The following is a 27774-nucleotide window of genomic DNA, read 5'->3' as shown; positions in this document are numbered from 1 at the left end:
GAGGCCAGAAGAGGGCATCGGATCCCTTAGAACTAGAGTTATAGACAGTTGTTAGCCACCGTGTGGGTGCTAGGAATCAAACCCAAGTCCTCTACAAGAACAGCCAGGGCTCTTAACTGTTGAGCCATCTCTCCAGCCTCCATTATCTGCTTTTAAAAGTGCTTTTGCACCCTTTGGAACCACATTCAGCCCTCTGCACTCTGTTCCCCTCCAGAGCTCTTTCAGTGTTGAGCCATCTCTCCAGCCTCCATTATCTGGTTTTAACAGTGCTTTTGCAGCCTTTGGAACCACATTCAGCCCTCTGCACTCTGTTCCCCTCCAGAGCTCTTTCAGCTTTCAGTAGATTCACTTCCATCAGAAGGCGACGTCTCAACCCCTTTGCAAGTCCTCCAAATGGAGAATTCCTGACCCCTTGCTCAGACCCTTGGTATCAAGCCACAATCTCTACCTCACACATGGCAGTGGGAGACAGCCCTAGATATGAAGTCTACACCATCAGACCGGCTCAAGCAAGGTGTTTCCAGCTCCCTTTTCTTTGTGCTGTGGGCAGGAACACGTGTCCCATGCTGCAGCCAGCCCGATGCACACACTTCATAAATTACTCAACCTCTCTGCTCTGCCGGGTTTGGCCCCAGCAAGCTGCACGTCAGCTGGCACTGCAATGAAGCCATTGTGAAAATAACCCAATCTCCAGTGGGGTGGGGCCCAAGTTAAAGGCACTCTGTCCTCAGAATGCAGACCAGGGGCTTCTGGATGAGGAAGGAGAACCTAGCAAAACATTCACAGCCTAGATTTGAGGTCACACTCTCCCCTTGGGACTAGGGATCATAATGCAATTATTGTGGTTATTAATATTTAAGGGTGCCTGGATTGCTTCCTACACACACAGACACACACACGCACACACGCATGCACAGAGTTCATTTAAGGAATCCTTGACCCAGCTGGGCATGGTGAAGTATGCTTATAATTTCAGCCACTCAGGAGGCTGAGGCAGGAGGATTATTTATTTAAGCCCAGGAATCCCAAGCCAGTCTGGGCAACATAATGAGACATTATCTCAAATCATTTTTTTTTTTTTTGGTCCTTTTGAGACAGGGTCTCCCTGTAGCCCCAGCTGTCCTGGAACTCACTATGTGGACCAGGCTGGCCTTGAACTCACAGAGATCCACCTGCCTCTGCCTCCCGAGTGCTGGGATTAAAGGCATGTGCCACCACACCCGGCTGCAAATCATTTATTATTTTTTTTTAACATAAAAATGATGCCCAGGACTCTGCTTGGGGAACTGCTGTGCCTGATGATGACGTTATCTCATAAGAAGAGTCCTTTTTCTTACTTGAGACTTCTCTGAGATCATGAAGTCCTGGGAACAATGCTTGTCCCCACAAAGCCCTGAGCCACTCACAAGAAGACATTCTCCCCAGGGCCTCCTATTCTCCTACCTGGGGCTGAGCTTTCTCCTCTTACAGACCCCGTGGTCATCCTTCTCCTCAGGCATGAACTACTCTGTCCAGGTGAAGACTGCTCACTGGCCAATCTCCAGCTGTCCATTAGAAAAAGTCAGTTCCAGAACCATCATGGGTTAAGATAGTAGAGAACACTCCAAAGAGAAGTAATAAGAACTTTGTGTGACGGCTTGAATGAGAAACATCCCCCTATAGGCTCTTAGTATTTGACACTTGGTCCCCAGTTGGTGGCCCTGCTTGGGAAGATCATGGAACCTTTAGGAGGTGTAGCCATGCTGGAGAAGGCACATCACTGGGGATGGGCTTTGAGGTCTCATCACACTTCCATTCTGTCTCTCTGCTTGCTGTGCCTGCTTGAAGATGTGAGCACTCTACTTTCTGCTCTGGTCACCTCCTGCCATGCCTCCCAACCATGATGAACTCTTATCCCTCCAGAACAGTAAGCCCATTAAACTCTTCCTTCTACAAGTTGCCTCGGTCATGGTGTTTTATCACAACAACAGAGAAGTAATTAATACAGAAGTTCATAGCCTTGCCCTACTTCTAGCTCGCTCTCTCTGCTTCCTGCATATGCCTGGAGATGTGAGCTCTCAGCTTTCCGCAACCTCTGCCGCCATGCCTGCCCACCATGATGGATCCCTCCAGAACTGTAGGCCAAATAAACTCTTCCTTCTATAAGTTGCTTTGGTCATGGTGTGACCAAAGAAAAGTAACTAATACACTGTGTTTGGGAGAAAAGGAGCAAGAAAAGAAAGAGAAAAGAACAACCACCCTACACACACTCCAACCTTCTTCAGGGCACTGGGAAAATGTGCCAGTTCCTGCTAAAGCACATCAGCAGTTCCCCAAGCAGAGTCCTGAGCATCATTAATGCACACTCAGTCAAATGAGAGCCATCCTGCACACTCCCTTCTGGCCTCTACAGCTTTGCCCTCATTCCTCACCACACACTTTGAGATAGGGGAACTGCAGTCAGGGACAGCATAAAGACAAAATGCACTTGAAAAAAGTCCAGAAGTTACATTCTTCAAGGTGATAATACTAATACATGTGTAACATATTTAATGTAAAACTGGCTTAATGTTAGAGGGAAGGAGGTCAGAAGACCTGAATATGCTCAGACCACTATCACCAGCCCAGTTCTTGAAGCGCACACAGAAGCCAGATAGCTGTAAACCAGCATGGTCCTGGACTGTTGTGTGGCCTCCAGGCACATTTGCACCCCGGGCTTTAGAGTAATGAGACATACAGAGCGGGCAAAGACCTCACAACTCATTTTATGGAGCTGGAAAACAAAGTCGAGTACAAGGAAAGCCCTAAGTTTGCTAGTAACATGACGGGACATTAATGTGCTCTCTTAGAGAAAGTTACAGACATATATGTAAATCATACACAAATATGTGTGCATTCTCCCATCTTCACAGCATGGAATGCAACCTCTGGGAAAATTCTAGTAGACATGCCTATTTTGACATGTAAATATTTTCTAGAAATACGTTCTTTGCTTCTTAGGGCAGTCCTGTGAGCCAAGATCTTCTGTATCTGTCAGATTCTATTAGCATCAACTACAGACATTTCCCACATTTCCCTATCAACTTCTTCCCCAACTTTGAATCTGCCCACCACCCCCATCCCCATGACCATCCCTGTCTCATTCTTGTTTCTTCCTCTCTCTAGCTCCACGGCCTCCTCACTCACTGCTTCCTGAAGGAAAACAGAAGGGAAGTGGCTCAGACAGGCAGTGGCTCACCATGCCCTGAGGACAGAGGCATCCAGACACACAGCCTGGGCTCATGCACTCCAGGTCGTAGTTCTGGCACGTCTTGGCACACTCCAGCCCTTCAGCCCGTGGGTTGTCAGCGGGACACACCAACTTGACCATAGGAGGCCGACAGGATAGGCTCCTTTTGCCTAGAGGTTGGAAAAGCCAAGAGGTGGTAAGTCACACCATGACAAGGTCTTCCTTCTGAATGTCCTGTGACTCCCAGGTGCCATCACTCACTTAAGAGACTCAGAGCTGCCAACCCCTAGGACCAGATACTGCCCAGCCATCAAGGTAAACCTGAGCCAGATTCCCCATGTGGGACGAGGGCAGCACCTTCATCTATCTTCAATACTACACTATGCTAGTGGCAGCTCTCCCAACTCCAGCAGATGTCATGTGATGTCCCTCACTTATCTCTTTTGATCCTGCCCTCCCAGGTTGTATTCAATCAAGATGCATCATGGAAGTTTCTAGATCTAGGCTTGAGAAGACCTAGGTTTGGGTTTTTTTGTTAGGACCCAGTAGACCATTCATGAACTAGTTATATCTCGTGAAGAAGACAATCAACCACAAAGACTTTAAAGGGGTTCTTGCTCCAAGGTCAGTCTTTCTGTAATAGTGACAACCACAGCATCAATCTTGACACTCCAGTCACCTCCCTGCTGTGTTCTCTTCCATACCATCCATGTTCTTCCCAGCATCTGATATATTGTACATTTTACATTTTGCCTCTGATCCAGGAATGAGAAATACGGTCACCCCTCTCTCTTCTTGAGTCAAACAATAGAGCAACTGTCCAGACTCTCAAACTAAGAGCACCCAGCTCAATCCCTTGTGTCCAGCCCCGCAGCCCACACCAAAAAAAAAAAAAAACAAATGCCCCATGAAGGCAGGGAGTCTATCTGCTTCCTTCATTGGGGATCACATTTCCCCTCAGTCAGAAGATGTCACAACTGATTGGATAAAGATGAGAGCAAGTGGTTGATACAAAACCTTCCTTTCAAAAGAACCTGACATTTCTATCACTCTAGGCAAGGAAGCCAGAGTTCTCTGCCTTATTTTTATGTGGAAATGTGGGTTAGGAAGCTGAAACTTCAAAGCAGAAAGTGACTTTTCCCAATTTGCAAAGAAACTCAGGTGTTTCCCTACTTTGAAGATGATATAATGTCTTCCCATGACTAGACCAGAAGATTCTGAGCAAGGCAGGCATGAAAGATAGGTCTGTTAGGCAGACTGCAATGAAGGAGGGCCCTGGGGATGTCACAGAAGAGTGAAAAGAAGCCTTAGTGGCCTGGAGGTCACATGCTCTGATTTTAATTTTGAATCACCCATAGGCTTGGGGTCTTGGTCCGACTCTATGCTGATAGATGCTACAAAACAGTTGTTCAGGGAACCAGACCCTCACCCAGGCCAAGCAAATGGTATGAGGGGGAGTCTCAGTGTGAGAGGCAGAGAGCAGGGATCAAGCTGGAGACTGAAAAGGGCCTATTTATGTTCCTCCCACTGGGAGAATCCTTTCTAAGCAAGCATGATCCCTCTGGAAGTGATCCAGACATATGATCCACACAAGTCATCCCCGCTCCATTCTGTGCCTTGTCCTAAAACAGTACCACAACTGTTAGGATCTTCAAGCTGGGAGCAACCGGCCCAAGGCCCTCTTCTTTCAAATCTATCTGAGAGGCTTAAAGAGAGGAAACCTCACCAGCATGTCCACAGGAAACAGGGGTTATTGGAGAAGTGTGGCTGTCATTTCCAAGCTAGGCCACAAACTTACCCCAGCTGTCCACTGCACTAAAACTACCCCAGACAAAGAGACCCCACTGAGTCCATCTTGTGGATAGCTCAGTGCTTCCCTTCCACAAAAGAAAATCCCTCTTGCCTCACTCATGCAAAGATATGTCTGGAGGTCACTCACACAAATGGAGGAGTCATGGTGATCCTGGGCAGAGCAGACCCATGTCTAAACACATACACATAGCAGACAAGGTGGCCAGCTCACTCCTCCCACTCCATGGAGAAGAGTCTGGGCAGAAGGAAAGAACAAAGCTTTCCAGGACTACGGTACTCACTGCGGTGAGTCAGGGGGCTGCTGAGAACAGTGTCAAGCAACAGGCTCCCCGGGGCTCCACTCGTGGTGCAATGCATGACGCCATCTTCGCAGTAGCTGCAGAGAAAACAGCCCAGCTTTGCAAGAGTCATCTCTACTCACTGACACCTTTCCTCACCTCCCACTCAATCTGTGCCTTCCAGTGGCACTTCGGACCCATAACTCTTGATAGTTTGGCTTGCTAAGGTCACCAGTGACCTCCAGGTCATTAAATCTGGTGAATGCCTCTAAGTTGTTTTCCTACTTGATCCCTCACTTGAACATTATCCATCATTGATAACTACTTGATCTCTTAGAGAATAAAAACAGTCTCTGCTGGATTTCCCAGCTTCCCTACCTGCTCCTCCTCAGCCTCCACTGAGTTCACACATCCCCTTTGCCTGACGTGTAAATGTCAGTATTGCCCAGGCTCTGCCCCAGGCTTCCTCTCCTTCTCACACTGTGCCGCCTCCACACCCACAGCTCTGATTCTAGAGATGAGCCATGCATTTCCAGCAGTGCATGGGCTCCCCTTTAATCCCTAGACTCGTATCTACAAATGCCTCCTTCATAGCTTCCTTTAGAGTCAAAGAGACCACCAAGTGCAGCGCACCCAACCAGAACCCGGGGTCCCTACCAAAGCAGGCCTTTTCCAGTGTGATCCATGGACTGGTATGTCCATTCCCAACAGAAACCAGGGTTCAACCCTGACACTTCCCTCTACGTCAAATCTATCAGAAGCCTGGACTTTGCCTCCCCCACGTTGCTGGATTCCTGTCTACCTCTCCACTTCCACTGCCACAAGATGAGATGACATCACCTCCTGTCTGAACCACACAACTGTCTCCCAATCTATGTTCCTGCACTCATTCCTGCCTTTTTCTGTTTTGTTTGGGGGTTGTTTGTTTGTTTTGAAACAGGGTCTCCCTGTAGTCCCAGCTGACCTGGATGGAATTCAGCCTAAATCTCACAGAGTTCTGCCTGCCTCTGCCTCCAGACTGTTGAGATTAAAGACATGTACCACCATACCTGACTTCAAAACCTAATTTTTAAATTATTTATTTATTTATTATTTGTATTTTTAGTGTATGAGTGTTTTGCCTGCATGTGTGTAAGTGCACCATGTATGTACAATGCCCACAGAGGCCAGAACGAGGTATCAGATCCTTTAAACCTGGAGTATAGACAGTTGTTAGCTGCCAGATGGGTGCTGGGAATTGAACCCAGGTCCTCTGCAAGAGCAATACTCTTAACCACTGAGCCATCTATTCAATCCCAAAGCACATTTAAAAAAAAAAAAAAAGCTTCTTCACAGCCAAAGAAACAGTTAACTGAATGATTCTCTGCAGAACAGGAAACAATCTTTACCAGATACACATCTGGCAGAAAATGTAAAAGACCCAAAGCATGAAAAGCAAATAGCAAACAATCTAATAAACAAATGGGCAAATGAACTGTACAAACAGTTCTCAAAAGAAATACAAGCAGCCAACAAATACATGGAAAAATGTCCAACATATTTAACAATAAGGGAAATGCAAATAAAAAACCACACTGAGATTCCGTTTCACCCCAGTCAGATCACCAATCATCAAAAATAACAACACTTAGGGGCTGGAGAGATGGCTCAGCAGTTAAGAGCACTAGCTGCTCTCACAGAGGACCCAGTTCACTTCCCAACACCCACATGGCGGCTAACAACAGTCTGTAACTCCAGTTCCAGGGGAATCTAATGCCCTCTTTTGACCTCTGCAGGCACTGCAGTGCTTACGTACATGTGTACTTACATACATGCAGGCAATATACTCATACGCAAAATAAAAACAATAAATAAAATATTTTTTTAAACAACACTGGTAAAGCCAGGCATGGTGGCTCACACCCATGGTCCCAGCACTTGAGAGGCTGACGCAGGAGGATTGCCATGCGTTAGACACCAGCCAGGACTACATACTGAGTTCTAAGCTGGCCTGAGCTACAATGGGAGGTCTTATCCCTAAAAGATGCAAAAGAAAAAAAAAATCTAGTGAAGACATGAAGAAAACAGAACTCTTACACACTGTTGGTGTAGTGTAAATTACTACAGCCACTACAGAAACGAGTATAGAGAGGATCCTCAAAAAACTAAAAAGTACAAATGCTGTATGGGGCAAGTACCACTTCTGCTTCAGAAGGAATCAGTCCGGATACAATAGGGATGTCTACACACCCATGTCTATCACCGAGCTTTTCATAACAGCCAAGTTATGGCTTCAGCCTGGGTGCCTATCAAAGGATGAATGGATAAAGAAAACATAGGATACACATACAATGGAGTATTATTCAGCCATGAAGAAATAAACTTATAGTATTTGTGGGCACATAGATGGAACTGTAGATTGCTGTGTTAAGTAAAATGGGCTCGGACTCAGACAAGCACAGCACGTTTTCTCTCACATGTGGAATCTAAAAAGACGGCATGGATGTAAAAAGAGGACAACTGGGAAAGAATGAAGTGATGGGAGGAAAGGCTAAGAGTAAATAAAGTCAAAGTACAGTATGTGTGTATATGACAACGTCACAACCAAACCCATAGCTTTGTATAATTAATACACACCAATAAAATGCTTCAAGCAACTATGAAACACACTTAAAAATGCTAAAGAACACCTAAATAAATGGAATGACATTCCTTACTTATGAATCAGAGGCTTAATGTTAGGATGACAAGACTTCAAAAGAAAAAAAATGACCTACAAGCAATCTACAGATTGAATGCATCCCTATCAAACTCCCAATGGCATTTCCTGCAGAAATAAATAAAAAACTAAAACTCATACGGTACTTCAAAGCACCCTGAGCAGCCAAAACAATCCTGACAAAGAAGAAAGTTGGAGGAGTGACAGTTCCTGAGTCCAAAACTTATTACAATGTTATAGATGACAATAACGTGGACTGGCAGACAGACAGGTATATAGACCCACTCCATAAACAGCTCAGAAGTAAGCCATCACCTATACGGTCAATTGAATTTCTACACCAGGGCCAAGACCATTCCATGTACAAAGGGGTCTTTACACAATGCCGGGAAACCGAAGCTCCATCTGGAAAAGAATGAAGTTGGATTCTGGCCTCATACCATATACAAAACATGAGCTCCAAATGGATCAAAGATCTAAACATTAAGAAAGTCCTAGAGGGAATCATCGGGGTAAATATTCATGACTTTGAATTTGGCAGTGGGTTCTTGGATATGATACAGAAGTATAAGGAATTAAATAAAGGAATAGATAAACTGAGTTAAAATTAAAAAGTTTCCTGCATCAAAGGACACTATCAACATTATGAAAAAAGTTATAGAATGGGAGAAAACATTTGTAAATCATTTGTCTGGAATATGCAAAGATCTTCTATAAACTCAGTAACAAAACAAAGTATCTGATTCAAACATGGCCAAAAGACTCAAATCGGCATATTTTTTAAAATCTATAAATGGGGACTGGAGAGATGGCTTGGAGGTTAAGAGTACTGGCTGCTCTTGCAGAGGACCCAGGTTCAGTTCCCAGCACCCACATGGTGGCTAACAACCATCTGTAACTCTAGTTCCAAGGGATCTGACACCCTCTTCTGGCCTCCATGGGTTTGCAAGCACAGGTGCACTTACATACATGTAAGCAAAACACTCATACACATAAAATAAAAATAAATAAATCAAAAAAAATTAAACTGTAAATGGAAAGTAGGTACATGAAAAGATGTCGAACATCATTAGTCATTAAGGAAATGCAAATAAAAATCATAATGAGATACCACATCACACCTAGTAAGATGACTAATATTAGAAAAAGAGGAGCTGGGGAGATGGCTCAGTGGGTAAAAGTTCTTGCTCTGTAAGCATAAGGACTTGAGTTCGAAACCTCATAACCCACATGAAGTCAGGCACAGTAGCACAGCTGTAATCCCAGAACCTATGTCGAGATGGAAGGTAGAGATGGGAAAATTCGCAGAAGGTCATGGACCAGCCATCCTGGCCTACTCACAGTAATGAACAACATGAGACCCTGTCCCAAACAAGGTGGAAGGTGAAGACCGACACCCAGGGTTGTCCTCTGACCTCCACACACGCACTGTGGCACATATACACTTTCACACACACATGAACATCTGCACACAGAGATTAACCAAAAGAAAAGAAAAATATGAGATACCAGGGAGGTTGTGGGGAAATTAGAACCCTGGTCCATTGCTGGTGGGAATTTAAGTATTACAGTTGGGCTGGAGAGATGCTCAGCAGTTAAAAGCACTGACTGCTCTTGTAGAGGACCTAAGTTTGGTTCCCAGCACTCACATGGCAGCTAACAATCATTTGTAACTCCAGTTCCAGGGGATCTTATGCCCTCTTCTGACCTCTGAGAGCATTGCAGGACATGGGCACACTTAATATACATGCAGGTGATACATTCACACACATAAAATAAAAATAACAAATACAATATTTTAAATGTTGCAGCTACTATTTGGTAGGTGGTAGGTCTTCAAAAAGGTGAACAGAAATTACCATTTGATCCAGTAATTGCAGGAATGGGCATATACTCCCCACACACAAATCTGAAAGCATACACCCAGATACTGAACACCAGTGTTCACAGCAGCATAATCACAAGCATCAGCAGCCCAAGCAGTCACCAACAGATGAACAAATAAGCAAGAGGAAGTATGTATCTAGAGAATATCATTTGGTCATCAAAAGGAATGAAATTTGGATACATGCAACAACACGCATAATCCTTGAACACAGTAACAAAAGTGAAATGAGTTAGATACAAAAGAAAATAATAAATGTTAGATGATTCCACTCATATGGAATATCTATAGTAACCAAACTCATTCATTAGAGCAACATCACGACCAAGAGCAGAGACACAATGTTTACTAACGTCTAAGGCCAAGCGTGGGAACTGCTTTAACAGAAGCGTAAGCAACCTTCTAGGTGTGAACAACCTTCTTTGGGTATGTGAAGAACTCACAGCAGCCAGTATTACCTCCACAACTCCTGCCCAAGATCCAGCTAGTGAAACTGAGGAGCTAGTGACAGTTGATGAGAGAGTGTGTCTGTTTTCTTTAGGCTAGGCATGTGTGGTTCCTGGTAAATCGACAATTCTCCAGTAGATGGCCCCACACCCATGGGCATATGGGTAATACTAATTGGGCTTGGGCTAAGTGGGAAATAAAAAATAAATTTTAAAAAACTAGACAGGAAGTTGGGAGAGGACATGGTGGGGGGTATTCATGGGAGGAGCTAAAGGTAGAAGTGAAAGGCAAATATGATCAAAATACACATTTTTCATTTATGAAATTCTCTAAGAATTTTAAATGTGATCATGACAGCCCTGTTGAATCTATCACAGAATGGCTGGGTGGAACTTTGAAAGTAGACATGCCTTAGAGTTAATATGTGGACGATATATATGCTTTAAGTCAGAACACCAATTGCTATGATTTGAATATGATGTGCCTCCCTCCCAACGTATGTTCGTGCTAGAAACTGGACCTCCACGGAAACAGTGTTGAGAGGTGATGGGACCTAACAGAGATACCAGCCCTGGAAGGGATTAATGTACATCCCAGGGGAGTGGGTTAGGGCTCAAGGGACTGGATGCCTTATCAGGAGAAGGGGTAGTGTTCGTAAAGGACTTTCCTCTGACAGATGCCATCTTCCCAACTCAGTTGTGCCCACTTGCCTATGATACTCACAGCTGAGCTTGTTAACTGTTTATGTCCCAGTAAGGAAGAAAAGGGGCAGGGAGAGCCACAGGACCCTAGCCTGAGAGTCCAGCCACACCTCTCAACCAACCAGTGAACCCAAGTTGCATGTGACCTGGGGGAGGGACTGAGGGTATGCAGGCTGAGGAAGCCTAGGGGAGGGTGTCTCCTGCCACTTTGTGCGGCTTTGGGGAAGCCACCATCCAGGCTTGGATGAAAACTTTCTGGACATCCTTAGTTGGGGGAGCACCCACACACTGTAAGTAAACCCTCACTCACTGCTCTATAAGTAAGTCCAATAAACTCTGGTTTCCCAGTTTGGTGAAATCATACCTGGGTTTGCCATTGGGACCAAGGTGGGAAGGGGTGGGCATATTTTACACCTTCCCCCCAGAAGAAGTTTTAGTAAAAAGTGAAGCCCCTTCACATATCTGCTAGCTCTGCACACTTCACTTACCACTCCTGAGACCCTCTCCGGACGGAGCTTTCCAAGCCTGAAACTTTCTGCCTCCGCAACTGCTAAGAAACTTCTTACCCTACAAAGAATCCAGTCTCTGGTATTCTGTTAAAGCAACTCAAAACAAACTAAGACTAATGAATTCTCAGAGCTGCTTCTGATTTGGTATACTTCCCTTTAAGGCCTCAGTTTACACATCCGTGAAATAAAGGACTTGGGGGACCATTTTCCTGTCCAGTTCTACCACTGCAGAAGACTTCACTGTCCTCCCAGGCTTTCAAGTCCACAGTCTGGCCAGCTGCCTGCACTTACCACATGGTATGATGGTCTGAGAAAATGTCTGCAGGCTGAAAAATCTCCCCATCATAGTAACAAGGGCACTGGGCCTTGGGCACACAGTCCCCTCTTTCATCCTGGTAGAGCCCTGGGGGGCAGAAGCAGCCCTCTAGACAGGCCTCGTTGCATTCCTCATCCGGATAAGACAGGGAGCGGCAGGTTAGGTTGCAAGGGGTCCTGCATTGCAGGTACACCTGGCCCTGTGGACAGCTGAGTGCTGGAAAAGGAATAGGAAGAATGCAGTCAGTAGAAATACTGGACAGCACAGATGTGATGTCATCCCTTGTAGCTGTGACCCCCACTATATCTATACTGTCACCACTATCCCTTCCCACTCTGAGCAAAAAAATCTATTTCCAGGCACACAAACACACATCATAATTATGTATGCATGCATTTTTCTCCCCTTCACCTAGAGAAAGCATGCTTTCATTTCCCAGAATTCTCAAAGTCTGGAATACAGACGTCCTGGTGAATTTATATATTTAAAAGAACTAGGAGTGGGGACTGGAGAGACAGCTGTGGTTAAGAACATTGGCTGCTCTTGCAGAGGACCTGAATTCATTTCCCAGCACCTACATGACCACTGACATTCATTTTTATCTAGTTCCAGAGGATCTGATGCCTTCTTCTGGCCTCTACAGGCATTGCACAACACAAATGCACTTACATACATACAGGCAAAACACACATAAAAAAGATAGATAGATGATAGATAGATGATAGATGATAGATAGATAAGATGATAGATAGATAAGATGATAGATAGATAGATAGATAGATAGATAGATAGATAGATAGATAGATAGATAGCTGATAGATGAAATTTTTTTAAATATAAAGAACTGGGATTGACAGGTAGGAACATCTCCATAGTAACAATTTACCATTTACTAAGCACGTGTGTGCTGTGCCCTTCACATGTATTTGATGTCATACTCTGTGAGTTGAGTCCCATCATCTCCCTGTGTTCTCACCCATAGATAGCAACACTGAGCTAAGTGACTTGACAGGATCAGGCCTCTCTTGAAGCAGAAGCAAGACTTGAACCCAGCTCTCTGCCTCTTTAAAGTGCATGCTCTTAAATCATCATACTTGAAAAAGGAAATAGTCCCTCTGAAGACATGCAAATCGCAAGCAGGGATACTCAAATACCTACCCTCCAGTCCTCACTCCCCCAACCTCTCACATGGAAATGAAAGTACTGTACAAAGTGAGAAAGCAGCTAGAGAATGAGCTCTGTACCCCATGCCCCTGAGTTCAAACCCCAGTTCTACCACTAGTTACCATGTGATCCCAAACACTATCATCAATGGAATGTGAAACAGCATGCACCCAGGTCATTGTGAAAATTAATGAGCCAGCTACTAGCAAAAGTTCATTGCTACTGTCATTGTGACATCACCAGGGACTCCCAGCCCAGCTCAGCAGTTTCAAGATGGAAAACATGTTCCAGAAAAAGATCTGGACCTCAGAAAGCCTGGCCCTCCCTGCTCACGCTCTGGCCATGGGCACCTGTCATCTAATAAACATGCTGATAATGAAACTCTTTAGTGGGAGGGTAAAAGGGGCAGGGACAGGACTGGAGAGACGGCTCAGCAGTTAAGAGCACTGGCTGTTCTTGCAGAGGACCCAGATTCAGTTCTCAGCACCACATGGCAGCTAATGACCATACATAACTCCAATTCCAGGGGATCTGACACCCTCTTCTGGCTTCTGCAGGCACTGCACAACACAGACATACATGCAGGCAAAACACTCACACACATAAAATAAAAGTAAATAAATCAAAAAATTTTAAGGGCAAGGAGGTATTGGGATGCTTTACCCTTGCCCGTGGATTAACACACTCTTGGCACAGTCTTCCCCTGGCTCAGCAAGTAAAGGAGCTTGCTATCAAACCTGATAACCTGAGTTCAATCCCTGGGTCCCACATGGTGGAAGGAGAGAACTCCTGCAAGTTGCCTTCTGATCTCTACACATGCACTATGGCATGCACACACATACAAATAAATAATAAATAAATAAATGTAATAAAAATATTTTTTAAAGTCAGCCCTGGCCAGGAACTTCTGTAAACTCCCCCTCCTATGACCACCTCAGACATGTAATCTGAAGCGGGCTTGGAAGGCAGCAGTCTCCCTAAACACACAAGATATTGATTTGCCTTAGTCTGGAGGTATAGAGAAGCTGGGTCACTGGATAAATGTATAGAGAGTAAGGTGACATTGGGGCATGCTGACCAACAAAGGTGGCAACTCCCTTCAATCCACTTCAGCTTCAGTGACATAGGGACTTCTCATTTATTAAAGAGCAGCTGGAGCCAAGAGCTGCTCTCCCCCACCAGTAGATGGTCTCTAGTGCCAGCCCGGAGCCTCATTTGATTTCACCTTGAATCTTCTTGCCTGAAAGAAACCTTGCACACCTCAAGTTGGTAGAGATGTATGTGTCTGGGCTTTGCAAGGCTCAGGGATACAGATGAAGAGGCTTGGGCTTGGTCCTTGCCTTCAGGGAGCCCCTGGTCTCATCTTCCCAAAGAAAACACGGCTATTTTACAGAGATGTGTGCTGTTCCTGAGTCTTGGTTTGGCACCACACAAAGAAGCTATGTGGCAAGTACTTGTCCTTTGATTGGCTCCAAAAGATGTGGCTTTGTCTTCTGAATTAAACAGTAGTTCAGAAGCTCTGTCCATTTCTCAGGAAGGAAAGAAAAGGTCAGGGTCCAGGAAACAGCGAACCTGGGCTCCTCTCCAAGTGGAGAAAGGATAGATGCCAGAACCCAGGAGTTTGATACACTCTTGCTGTGCTCAGAAGAATCACTCAAGGCTGCTAGTCACATAACCCCATAGAGACAGATCCCCCCCCAACCTCAGTCATCTCTGGGGGCTTTTCTTACTGACACTCGTCCCTTGCTGCTGTATCTTAAAGGCTCAGAAGTCAGTAACTTCTTAACCAAGTTTCAGTCCCTGCAACTGTGGTGCCAGCCCACTCACTGCCCATGTTCTGGTCTGTGGAGGCGAAGAGCAGCTTCTCCTGAGAGATGAAAGAATGTTCCTTGAAGGTTTTTGGCCTTCAGGGAGAATGTAGATTCTGAATTAACAAAACCTTCAGAAGCCATGGTGGATCACAAAGGCAGATTCCTAAACAGCACACCACTGACTTGTGATGCTCCCCAGTTGCTAAAGTCAGACACTGCTAAGGAAACACAAGTTCGGAGAGAGGGGCTCAGGCCACAAAGCTGGGAGACCACAGGAAAACTTCCAAAAAGGCGTTGGGCTCAGTCCTTCCAGCTGTCAGCCTGCGACATCCTGGGGCTGGGGGTTCAGTGAGGGCACAGCTTGGTTCCTGTCTTCACTACTTCTGTCTCTGTTCTTTCTCAGAGACTGCTTAGACTTCACACATTTTAGTCTACTTCACCGTAAAACTCAGAGTTTTCACTATACCTTACCCTTATAGAATGTCTGCCTCACTTTATCAGTGCTGTTATTCTTTCAACTTATCTCTGCTACAAAGCACTTTTGTAAAACCTTGGTTAAGAGCACCTCCCCCAAGAAAGTCTTCCCCGGTTGTCCCTGCTCTTCATCTTCTCAGCCCTTCCCTCAGAGCCTCAAAAAGGAAGTCCTTCTAGTTCATATTTCATAATTTCTAAGGTCTGGGCATTCATCAAATGTCCCCAGAGAAAGAAGAGCTACAAAGGAGATACACTCTAGCTACCCAGGGACCACAGTGTAGAAGCAGATACTTGCTCTGATGACAGCAGATTGGTGCAGAGGATAGATGCAAAGTCAATTACAGCAATATTATTCAACTTTACATAACTTTATACAATGCCAAAGATTTGGGCCAGGACCTACTAATGGCCCGCCTGAAATTATATAAGCAAAGGATTGTAAGTTGCATTTCTCCATCGCCTTCCACAGACCCAACCACTGGAGTTTAGGACATCCCTCACTCCACAACCTGCCATACGAGGAATGGACACTAGACGGCAGCAGTCAGGGGCAATCTGCATGGCAAGGAAAGTACGTCTCCCGAGATGCTAGGGCTCTGGTTAGGAGTTCCAATTTGCTTCCTGAGACAGGACAGAGTAACCACTGGTTCTGCGGACGAACCCACCCCAGTCCCCACCACCGCGTCCTGGTAGCAAATGACAGGGAGAAATGGCTGCAAATGAATTGTCCCACAGCTCAGGCTTGTCAAAACACGCAGGCTTGTCTCCAAATGAAAATAATTCAAAGCAAGTGCTTTGAAAAGGACAAGTGAAACCAGACCCACAGGGCGTCAGAGTTTGAATGAGTTGACTGGAGGTCGGGGGGTGAGGGAAGGGAAGACATGGGGTCACCCACCGCAGAAATTTGGCTCCCGCCACCCGATGTGCACGCCTTTCCTGGCACAGGCCGCTGCATAGGTGGCCACAGCGCTACACAAGCAATCCCGGCCGTCGGAGCAGGAGCAGACATCATAGCGGCAGTTCTGCAGGTAGGGCAGAGGGCCGACAGCACGGTGGCAAGCCTCGAACTTGGAGGATGTCAGGAGTGCACAAGCCTCCTCCGCAAACCTCGCTGTTGGCGCGAAAGAGAGAGAGAGTGGCTGATGCAAGACAGACAGAGCCCCGCCACACCCTCTGGGGCCAACCACAGGGGGCTCTGACACCCGTTACCCCAACCCACCCGGCCCCAGTAGCATGGGTTCCTGCTCTGAATCCCCTATGCCTGCTTTCTGTCAGCAGATGCTGCAAACTCAAGTCTGGTTCTGGCCTCCGCAGCCAACTGACCGTTCTGAGTCTGACTCACACAAAACTGCATGTCCCCAACACATACTACTGAACACAGAGAAAGTGCTCGAGGTATCGGAAGCTGACAGCCGAGGCTACTGCTACCTACTATCCCACTGTAATTCAACTCTGAGCTCTTTGCTCCCGGCCCCTCTGGACCGGGACCATTCTGGTCCAGAAACTATGCGCTATTCTTTTTTTTTTTTTTTTTTTTTTCCTTGGGGTTTTACACACAGAGGATATTCAATACAAGACTCTGAAAAGGAAACGAGCCCAGTTGTATATGATCAAATACTGTAAAATCAAAGGCCCACTCAACTGCTCCATGTTCACCTCCAAGAGGCTATAGTCCCGTGGAATGTTCTAGAACATGGGAGACCCCAGGACTCTTTGGCTCACTTACTCAGGCGCGGGTTGAGACTGCAGGGGTCGCTGTGTTGCCTGTGCAGATCTTCACAGTCCCCGTGAAGTTTCCAGGAGTTTCCAAAGTCTGCCACCAGGGGCTCCACCAGGCCGGCAGGGGTGAGGAAATCATCGCCCTTGTTGCCGTTGTAATTCCCACATAAGCCACAGGTCTTGCCGGAGTAGACGGGGGACAGCTGAAGGGAGAAACCAGACCGCTGTGGATCAGCTGACCCCAACATAGCAGCCATTTCATTTAGCCAATGAATTGGGTTTAACCAAAAATGGTCCTGAAGCGAAAAGTAAGCATGATACTACAGCTAAGTTCTAGGCTGCAAAAGCAAGGGAAACCCTCCTGCATACAGGTGCTATTCCTGCCCTTCAACCACTGGCCAGAGAAAAGTCATGCCAGAAGGATTCTAAGAATTATCTGGTCACTTGGGGCTGAAGAGATGGCTCTGCGGTTAAGAACACTGGTTGTTCTTGCAGAAGACCCAGGTTCAAATCCCAGCACCCACTAACAACTGCTAGTAACTCCAGTCCCAGAGGATCCAACAGCCTTGTCTGTCCTCTGCGGGCATTGCACGACACGGGTGGACTTACCTACGTGCAGGTAATACACACATACACATAAAATAAAAAGATAATAAAATTTTTTTTTAATTATCTAGTCACTTTACAGAAGTAGCAGAGGCCCTGGGAAGAAAAATGATTTGCCCATGTTCCTAGAGAGAGTTGCAAAGCTGAGAAGAGTTAAGTAGGTTGAGAGCACCAATCCATGTGCTTTCTACATCCAGGCCGGTCAGAGGACATGGTCTAAGCCTCAGCACCTGCCCACTGCACACATGTTGGTAGGAGGGTAAGGCAGGCTGAGCTAGGTGTGGTCCAGGCCCCCTAGAGCTCATGTTTGCTGTCCAGAAGCAACACCCTCCCTTTAACCTCCTGTCTTTACCTGAGCTGCAGGGCATCACTGAAGGGAAAAGTCCTCCTAAGGGAACAGTGAAGGTGATGGCTGGAGAGAAGTCAGTTAGGGCACCAGGAAGGAAGCAGGGCTTGGCTTCCAGCCTCCTCACTCACTGTCTGACCTGATCTCGGATAAGCAGAAGCTCTGAGCCCATAGTGCACACCCGAGGCCAAGAAGTGGTGCCTGCTCATTTCTACCACGACTGAAGAAGTAGCAGGGTCTAGACCCAAGCTATGTGGGTAACTAATATGGCCAGATGACTGCTGTCCTGAAGCCTCATGGGGTGAGAATGGCCCTGTAGCCATCTCTTGGAGCCCCTTCCAGATTCCAGCTCTGACTTAACAAAGTACATATGGAGGGTTTTACACACACACACACACACACACACACACAAAATGTACCCAAGTATCTTTAGTAAGAAAGGGGACAGAGCGATGCTTTCTTGTTTGTTTTACGAATACTATGTGTCACATACACCAGATACCAGGGCCTTCACTGACCTCCCTGCTTAAAATGTAACCACCCCAGGGGCTGGAGAGATGGCTCATAAGTTAAAAGCACTGGCTGCTTTTGCAGAGGACCTGGGTTTAGTTCCCAGCACCCACACGGTTGCTAACAACTGCCTGTAACTCCAGTTCCTGGGGATCCGATGCCCTCTTCTGGCCTCTGTGAGTACTGCATGCATGGGTGTACTTACATACATATAGGCAAAACACTCATACACATTAAATAAAAATAAATAAAATTTTAATTTAATTACCTGGCACTTCCTGCCCCTTCCCTGCTTTCTTTCTCTCCCCAGGTTTTATTCTAATATGATTATATTATACTCATTTGCTTTGTTTATTATCTGTCTTCCCCCACCCCCCATTAGAATTTAAACTAAATGAGGCAAGCATTTTGCTTCTCTATTATACCACTGTACCTTCAGCATCTGTTATAGAGTAGTGTCTATCTTCATCTATGCAGGCTGTAACAAAATACCATAGACCAGGTAAGCTTATAAACAACAGAAACTGTCTCATAGTTCTAGAGGCTAGACTCCAGATCTGAAATCAAGATCAAGAACCAGCAGATTCAGCATCTGGCAGAGGCCCTGCTTCCTGGTTCATTGATGGTACTTTTCCTGCATCCTCTCATAGTGGAAAGGGCTGGCTGGCTCCCTGGGGTTCTTTTATAAGGGCACTAATCACATTCACAAGGGCTCTGCACTAGTGAATTCATTGCCTCCCAAAGGCCCCACCTCCTAACACCATCACCTTGAGGGTAAGAATTGTAAAGCATTTATTTTAATGGAGCATATGCAGCACAGGGGTGGTGGAGACCATTCTAAATATTTGCCAAGTTGAATGAATGGTTGAACAAATGAAAAAAAAAAAATTATACAGATAGGCTCCCTAGTTAATCCCAGATGAAACAATGCCAACTGTCAAGGCCACCCCAGCAAACTGGCAACAAGCGACAAGCCTTCATCCCACCTCCTTCTCAGCATCTTTCCTCTTCTCTTTTTCCTTCTTAGACACATCAGGTGCCCCCAGGCTCCCCAGAGTTCCCCTCATCACCCACACTTGCCATCCATCCCTACCATTCCCTACTCTGAACATGATTTCACTTTCTGTCCCCTCTGCCTATTTCAGGGGCCAGCATGGTCAAGGGTTGGAAGTGTGGATGTACCCAGGACCACCAGGCCATGCTGGCTAAGAGGCCTAGCAGTGTGTGTGCTCGAGACATTTTGAGAAGATACTATTTAAAATAGACCTCTGCTCTGTGACAGTTCTTACGTAGTGGAGATTACCCCAGGTCCTTTTCCATAGACCATCTGACCATCACCTGCTGCTTAGACCCCAGGTGCCCAGAGTCAGGGAGTGAGTATCACTCACAGGTAGGAGGCCCAAGGCCTGTTTGCCTCCAGCCATCTCCTCCCCAAGCTGCAGGGGCCAGTCCTGTGCTCTCCTGTCCCCTCACCTGTTCTTAACAAACAAACCCTTTCATAGCAAAACTAATCGTAAAACAAACCCACAGGCTATGAGGTCACCTGACCAACCCGTGAACTTCCGTCACCTCTTCCTCTTAGCTAAGCTGATCAAAACCTACTCCAAAGAGAACCCTACAGCCCATTCTCACAGAAGTGGGTCTAGCTCTCTCCTCCTCAGAGCAGACCCAAAGAGCAGAGAAGCCTGAGATTAAGATGGACAGCTGCCCAGGACAGGAAGTTCAAGGGGAGAAACTACCAGAGCCAGTGCACCCTCTCTGCCCCATGGTGGGTGCTGGGAAACTAGAATGACCCCCTGAAGCACTCCCTGGAGGCCTGGGGAGCAGAAGGCAGGATAGGATTAGACCCAGACCCAGAGACTGAAGCTCTGTATCCATGTGACCCTGATCTGAGACCCCCACAAGTCACTGTGACTTCCAGCAATGCCAGATTTCTAGTTCTAACTGGAAATGGGGTGACAAGAGGCTCTCCCAGCCCTTCCTGACTGCTGCTCTGTGATTGCAGATTTATTTCTTACAAAATAAAATAAGAGTTCGTTTAACTTCTCAAGGGTCTAAGATATGAGAATAAATGACCCTTTGAGAATGGAGGAAACAGCATCTCATGAAGACTTCCACACCTATGCTGGAATTACACCAAGGACCCAGGGGAGCAGGGACACCCCCCCCCCAGCATGTGGGAGGGGCTCTCCGTGGATCCTAGGTATGATCTGAGACAGCAATTCTCAAAATGTAGTCTTGGGACCCATGATAGTCACTGAGGCTCTTTTCAGGTGTTGTCAAGGCTGAATATTTTCATAGTAATGTGAATTTGTTATTGTCTTTCCCGTCTCTCTTACAAGTACATGCTGGAATTTTCCAGAGGCTCCATGATGTAAAATGCTGTTGAAGATTGATTGCAGAAGTAGATGAGAATGCAGCTGTCTTCTATTAAGTGAATCATTAAAGAGATTTGCAGAAATGCACAGCATGGTATTCGTCTTCCTGCTTTATATTGTTTCCTGGTCCTTGTCTAATTGATTTTTCCAAAAGAAAATGTTTATGAATGTCTATGAGGTTACTGGGTTTTGGGTTATAGTATAAATGAGTTAATATAGGCATGTTTTTAATGCCTCTGATTTAACTTCTTGTTGTTTGGGTTTGTTTTGTTGTGTTGTGTTGTATTTGTTTCTGTTTTGTTTGTTTTGTTTTTGAGATAAGGTCTTCTTATAGCCCCATCTGACCTGGAACTTGTTACATAGACCAGGCTGACCTCAATTTCACAGAGATCCACCAGCTTCTGCCTCCTGAGTGCTGGGCTTAAAGGCATGTACCACCACACCCAGCTGTTTTGTTTTGTTTCAAGACAGAGCCTTGCTATGTATCTCAGGCCTGGCTGGAACTCACTAAATAGCCCAGGCTGGACTCAAACTCCTGCCTCATCTTCCTGAGTGGATTATAGGCATGTGCCCCCATACTCGACTTTGATTTAACTTTTAATATGGTAGACATCAATATATATAACCCTTGCTAAAGATCATGGGATTGGTCCTTCCTCAATCATTTTTTAAATTATTTTATTTTGTGTATGAATGGTTTGCCTGCATGTATGTAAGTGTGCCTATGTCATGCAATGCCTACAAAGGCCAGAGAGGGCACTGGATCCCCTGAAACTGGAGTTACAGAGCACCCATATAGGTGCTGGGAACCAAACCTGGGTCCTCTGGAAGAACAGCCACTTCTCTTAGCCTCTGAGCCACCTCTCCAATCCCTGTTCCTCAGTTATTTTTAAATTTTTTTATTTTATGTATGAGTGAGTTGCCTTCAGGTATGTAAGTGCACCCACATAGTGCAGTGCCTGTGGAGGTCAGAAGAGGGTGTCAGATCCCCTGGAACTGGAGTTACAGATGGTAGTTAGCTGCCATGTGGGTGCTGGGAGCTGAAACCAGGTCCTCTGGAAGAGCAGTCAATGCTCTTAACCAATGAGCCATCTCTCCAGCCCCTGTTCATCAGTCATTTTTAAGAGTGCAAGAGCACCCTGAGACCAGTGAGGGTCATGGTCTAATGGGAAGACACAGGCTGGGTGCTGGCTATTGGTGGCTCTTGACATCCCGATTGCCTCTTATGAAATGGCACTAATGATAATGGTATCTGCTCCGCTCATCTGCCAGGGCCTTTGCAAGCCCAGTGGAATGTACAGGCTGCTAGCCAACATGATTATAAAACCAGGAAGAATGAGAGGATGTGGCCCACACATGCATAGGCCCAGTGGTTCAGAAAAGAATGAGGAAGATCGCTATGTGACCTGCCCCAGGTGGGGAATGGGCAGGATTCCGGGTCTGAACTGGGTCCCTTGCCTCCCCAGGCCATCCCCCAATCCCAGGTCTTGCTGCAGCCAGGAAACTGGCCAGCAAATCTGCCTTACTGCCACTCCCACAGGAACCTGAAGCTCCATACTAGAGATCAACAGGATCCCCAAGCCCCAGAAGGAAGAAACCCCCAGGGCCAAAAAGGAGCATCCAGAAAATAAACATGAGTTTCTCACACACAAGAGAGGCCTGTTCCTCACTCTGGGGGTGTAGGGCATGAGGAGAAAGGAATTCTTCTCCCACCACACAAAGCCATTTTACCCAGAGTACAAAGGGTACTTTGTAAGGGTCCGACACCAGAGAGGCCATAGCTTGGGAAGGGACCTACCTTCACCAGCAGCCGCCCTCGGCCATCCCAATCCAGCTGCAGATCCTCCCCATAGCTGAGGTGCACAGAAGCCATCACTGTGTGCTGGATGCGGAGGTCACCTAGAAGCCAGAAAACAAAATGTAGGAGGTGGGAAGAGGACAGTGGGTGACAGGCAGGTGTATTGTGGGGGATATGTGATGTCTCAAAGTACTACGGAAATGACCAACAAGGAGTTAGAAGCAGATGGGTGTCCATAATGCTGAAAGCGGGGGTCTCAGGAGGAAGGGTGACCAGGGTGGATAGAGGTAAACAGATTCTCAAAGAAGTCTGTGTTCTACCATGACCAGTAATTCCCTTTATGGACACAAGAGGGCAGAAGAAGCTTCAGAGTTCTAACTCCAGTTCAGGCCTGCTGAGACATCCCTCCACCACTATACCTGACATTTGAGTACCCCTGGGCCCCTGTTGGCTTCCAGGCTGGCTTACTCAGTCCTCTTGGCTAAATGACTTTGTTCAAAGCTGAACATAGCAAATCCTGCTGCTATGGAAAAGTAGGGGCCACATAGAAGCTTGCACCTTGACCTGGAGGAACACATGCATTCTCGAGGAGTCACACTCAGCATTAAACACATGTGGACATGTGGACATGCAATGCAGGGTGCTCCAGTTCCTCCTCTGTGCACAAAGGATTATTGGCCATAGGGTGGCCAGGAATGATGGAAAAGGAGAGGCATCTGGGAGCCCCCTTGAAGGTAAAGTTTGGGAGTTGTGCCATATAAAAGCAGTTTACGTGTGACCTGGGTGAAGATGTGGGACAGGGAGGTTTTCTCCACAAGGCAGAGGGTCACATGGACTTGCCCCAAGTGGCATGCTTTGATCTGACCCTTCATATTTCTCACTCGTGCCAGCCTCTGCTTCCAGAAGTCTTCATTACATGCAGGGACAGAAGGAGACCCAGGATACCCACCCGGCCCTCCCGAGCTAAGCCTCCATCACATTCCCATGGAAGAGGTAGGTGCCCGCAGCAGGGAGGGATGGATGTTGAGAAAGAGATACACTGTGGGGGACCTGCCAGGCCTAGTGCAGGAGATGTGAGCTTACCTTGCAGGAGGGGGACCTGGACATCCTGGCCGTCCATGGAGACCCCTCCCCCGTGCTTCAGTTTCACAAGGCTGTTGTGCAGGGCAGGCAGCCTTACAGTGACGGAGCGGGTACAGACAGCATCTGGGTCATCAGCACACTAACAAGTGGAGATTCAGAGTGGCCTTACCACAGAGCCCCTACCAGCCCAGCATCTATCCCCAACTCTAGAGCACCTGGGCCTTCTTGCATAGCACACCTCTGTGCTCACAGAAGATGCTGTGAGTATGGGGCTCCCGAGTTGTACAAGAAGGCCCTAAGTTCAGGTCGTGCCCACTCCTTTTCTCATACTTGTACTGGTTTTTACAGCCAACACTAGGCCCCCAGCTCTTCTTACTCCTTGGGCCTACTGATCCAAAGAAATCAGGGGCTTCCACACTAGGGGAGGCCCTGTGACTACCTTCATCTTTGGAGGATGCCTAAACAAAATACAGTCGTGCTCCTAAGAGGAGAGGACCCTTATGGCCCCCACCCCAGTCAGCTCCCAGGTCCAGAGAACAGAGGTTTAGCTATGGGGTGGGGAGGAACACAGACTGGACCTGAAGGGGTTGACCTTTGTGAATGACAAATTCGATGCCGTCCTTCAGTGCCTAAGAAGGGTATGACAGACTGGGTTTGTGTGAGGCTACTGAAGAATGGGAAGGCTCCCTTCTATGCAGGGGGCACATGCTTAAGCCTCCAGGATGCTGCCCCCTCACCATGCAGCTCTGCAACCTCCTCACTGGCAACCTGGCCAAGCTCACCTGCATGGTTTCTATGACAATGGAGAAGGAGTGGTCCTGGCAGTCGCGGGCCAGCAGGTACTGGCAGATCCCACTGAAGGTAAAGTACCTGTTGTCAAAGCTCTTGAAGTGGGATTGGCCTGTGACGAGACACTCCCCTGGAGGGACCCAGAAGAAGAAGTAAGGGGAGAGGCTCCAAAGTGACAAGGTGGGACGCACATACAAGCAGAGGGTCCCTCCTTCCAAGCCTCCCTGCTATCCTTTCCCCACACTAATCTAAACTGCATCCTGGGAAAGGATTCTAAGCCAGTTTCCACTCTCAAACCACAAGATGTCAGAGCTGGTCACAGTTCAATGCCCACTGTGATAGGTGGCACACCCAAAGGAGATGACAACGCTGAACTGTGTCTGTGGTGAAGCCAGGGCTAGAACCCTAGGCCCCCAACTCCTAGCTCCTGTCACCTCATTGCTCCCAAAACCCATTCATAGGGCTCCAATCTTCTCTGTTCAATATCAGAGTAGCTACAGATGGCAGCCTGGATGCCTGGGCAGAGCTCAGCCCAGCAGGACAAAGGGGGCTGTCCAGAAACACAGGTCTCACTAAACTGGCATGTGTAGGGGTCCAGGGACAGCCCCACCTCAGGAGACCCATGAAGGCTGACAGCCAGAAACAGGAATAGAGAGAAAAGGCAGGCTGGGTTTGTGTGAGGCCACTGAAGAATGGAAGGGCTCCCTTCTGTACAGGTGCACATCCCTAGCCTAACCAAGAGGCACCCATTCAGGGCCAGTAGGGGGCCATGACCTCACCAATGCCCAGGCAACACTGACCTCCACAAGGCCAGTTCCCAGCCCATGCTGACACATTTGCAGGAAGGGGAGGGGGGCACATGTTCCCTCCCACCCAACTGCCACTCTACTAGTCCATCCTCCCAGGGCCCACCCCTGGCCCCATACATTCAAGACAGTGTCCATGCAGAAGACCCTGCCAATGTCTCTATCCAGATTGGGGCATCCCCATCCTCAGTACTGGTAATGGACCAATGCTAAGGTAGACATCATGCTCTCTTGTCAACCTCCAGCTGTGTGTTTCTGCCCCTTCTCTCATTTCCACCATTACTCTGTAGAAATGATGTGTGTCCCATGAAGTGGGTGGCTTTTGCAACCTCGCCACCCCTGAATCCACACAGCCAAGGCTGAGTTCTCCATGGTGCAGCCAAACCCTGACGTTCCCCTAAGGAGAGCCTAAGGCTCCAGAGGGTTCATCTCCAGGGGTTGATACTGGTCCCAGAAGGCCACAGGGAGGTTCCTGCTCCCCATGTGACAAGGACAAGCATCAGAGGACCCCACTGCCTACCACTCACATCCATATTCTCACTGACAAGCAGAGCTGGGCCAACCTAGACTGTACAACTTTGGATCCAGCTCTGGCTCTGTCTTGGGAACATTTGAAGGCAGGAGTCGGGACAAGTACCCCCAGGTGACCAGCAAGAGTCACTCTGTATGGCCTCCATGACCCCTGACCCCTCCCAGGATGGCAGAGCAAGGGAGCAAAACCAACCAGATAAACTTGGAAAAACTACAGAGGCATCAGCCCATTCCCATCACATCTCTTCCTATGCTATGCCCCCTAAAAGAACAAGAGTGGGGTGAGTGATGGTGGAAATCAGAACAGTAAACGACAGGGCCAAGGGTCACCCTGACTCATTGTGCATGTCCTGGAACCCAGCAATGTCACAGGAAAGCCTTTTTAAATGGTTGTTTTCCTGTAATCCCCATCGTTGAACAAATAAAGCAGTATAGTCATTTATGTCAAATGTCTTGACCCAGCTGCGGTGAAATGGGTGGGAATCCTTCCCCAGCCATCTCTGTTTTGTCAAGAGCACTCTTATCTGAGTACAAAACTGGACTTCCACCCTCTTTGACAATGCCAAGGAAAAGAAGGGTCAATGAGAAAACAGTGCAACTGTTCGAAAGCAAAACTTTCTAGAATCTAATCCTCTGAGCTGGTTTCCTGCCCTGACCCCACTGATTTATTTCTAGGGAGTCAGAAGTCTAAATATTATGTGTAGCTTATCACCCTGGTACAACTGAGGGATTGAACTGCAAACTCAGGAAACCCAAGGAAATGGACGGGTAAGCTGCAGGGTAATGGTTGGCCAGGGGAACTGGGACATCCACCCAAACAATGGGCCACATGACCAGGCTCATGCTCCTCTGTCCAGAGCAGGACACCTAGGACATTCACTTACAGGCAGGCAGCTAAGGACAAGCCACCTGATGGTGGCACACAAGGCAGAGCCTTCTAAAGGCTTTTAAAGCAAGGTGATTAGTACATGAATAAAGATAATCCTTCCTTTAAATGAAGGAAAAGAAGGGAGGGGATAAGAAGTACAGAAGGAGGAGAGGTAGAGAAGAGAGGAAGAGGAGAAGGAGGAAAGGAGGAGGAAGAAGAAAAGAGGATGAGGATGAATTAGAGGAGGAAGGAAAGAAAAAAAAATCTCATAGTAGATGCACATTCTTTCTTATAAACAGACCCTTCAGTGTGCAGCTAGTGGGCCCTAGACAGGCTGCTCTGGTCTGGTTATTAGCCTTCCCCTTTTCCCACAGAAATGTCAGTCCACGGGTCTCAAGCAATGTGAAACAGACTTCCTGCAGACACGAGGCTCCTCCAAGCTGGCCTGTAATTCATCGTAATACAATTCTTACCAAATAGGCTCAATGCATCTCTGCACTCTGTGGGAGCACCTCGCTGGCTCCTAAGGGAGTGCTATCATTCCCAGGTCACAGACGAGGAAACCAAAGCACGGAGAAGTTAAACCAGCCCAACCTTCCAAAGTGATTAAAGAGCACTTTGAACATGGGCACTTGATCCTGCACTGCCCCATGGGCTGGCTTCTGTGGTTTTTCATAAGTCTGACCTCTTCAGGGCTAACCCTGAAAACTTTGATCCTGGTCAGTGTGGGCACCTGCCAAGGGACTTGGGGACAGCACAGAGGCTGGGTAGAAGATCTTGCTGTGAAACCCAATACCCTGGCCTGAAGGAGCGGTGATGTGACTCCAGAGGCCACAACAAGGATAGAAACAGGCCACAGGAGACTTCAAGACCTTGGAGAGGCAGAATTCCAGGTAAGCCCAGGTACCTCAGAACCTACAGTACTGCAGGAGAGGCTCCTACTGCCTATTAGCCAGAGATGTGAGGTGTATCTTTCTTTCTGCAGGCTTAGGAACAGACCAACCTTAAATCCCAGGGTGGAATCATAAGACTGAATT

The 27774-nt window shown here is 47.2% G+C and overlaps 1 protein-coding gene across 1 annotated transcript in view; it reads right to left on the bottom strand.

Moving 5' to 3' along the window:
* Positions 1-27774, bottom strand: part of Vwf (von Willebrand factor) — a 140443-nt gene that overhangs the window by 75922 nt on the left and 36747 nt on the right. Inside the window, exons 11-18 of the mRNA XM_008825438.2 lie at positions 24526-24662; positions 23744-23882; positions 22661-22761; positions 17030-17225; positions 16199-16414; positions 11830-12070; positions 5302-5396; positions 3218-3378 (exon numbers count right to left, since the gene is read on the bottom strand). Of these exons, the coding sequence (XP_008823660.1) occupies positions 3218-3378; positions 5302-5396; positions 11830-12070; positions 16199-16414; positions 17030-17225; positions 22661-22761; positions 23744-23882; positions 24526-24662 (1286 nt within the window). The remainder of the gene's footprint in view (positions 1-3217; positions 3379-5301; positions 5397-11829; positions 12071-16198; positions 16415-17029; positions 17226-22660; positions 22762-23743; positions 23883-24525; positions 24663-27774) is intronic.

This window comes from Nannospalax galili, unplaced genomic scaffold (assembly GCF_000622305.1).
Source record: "Nannospalax galili isolate Female #2095 unplaced genomic scaffold, S.galili_v1.0 scaffold589, whole genome shotgun sequence".
NCBI lineage: Eukaryota > Metazoa > Chordata > Mammalia > Rodentia > Spalacidae > Nannospalax > Nannospalax galili.
The sequence above is the reverse complement of the archived record's forward strand: the minus strand, read 5'-3'. Positions and strand labels throughout refer to the sequence as shown.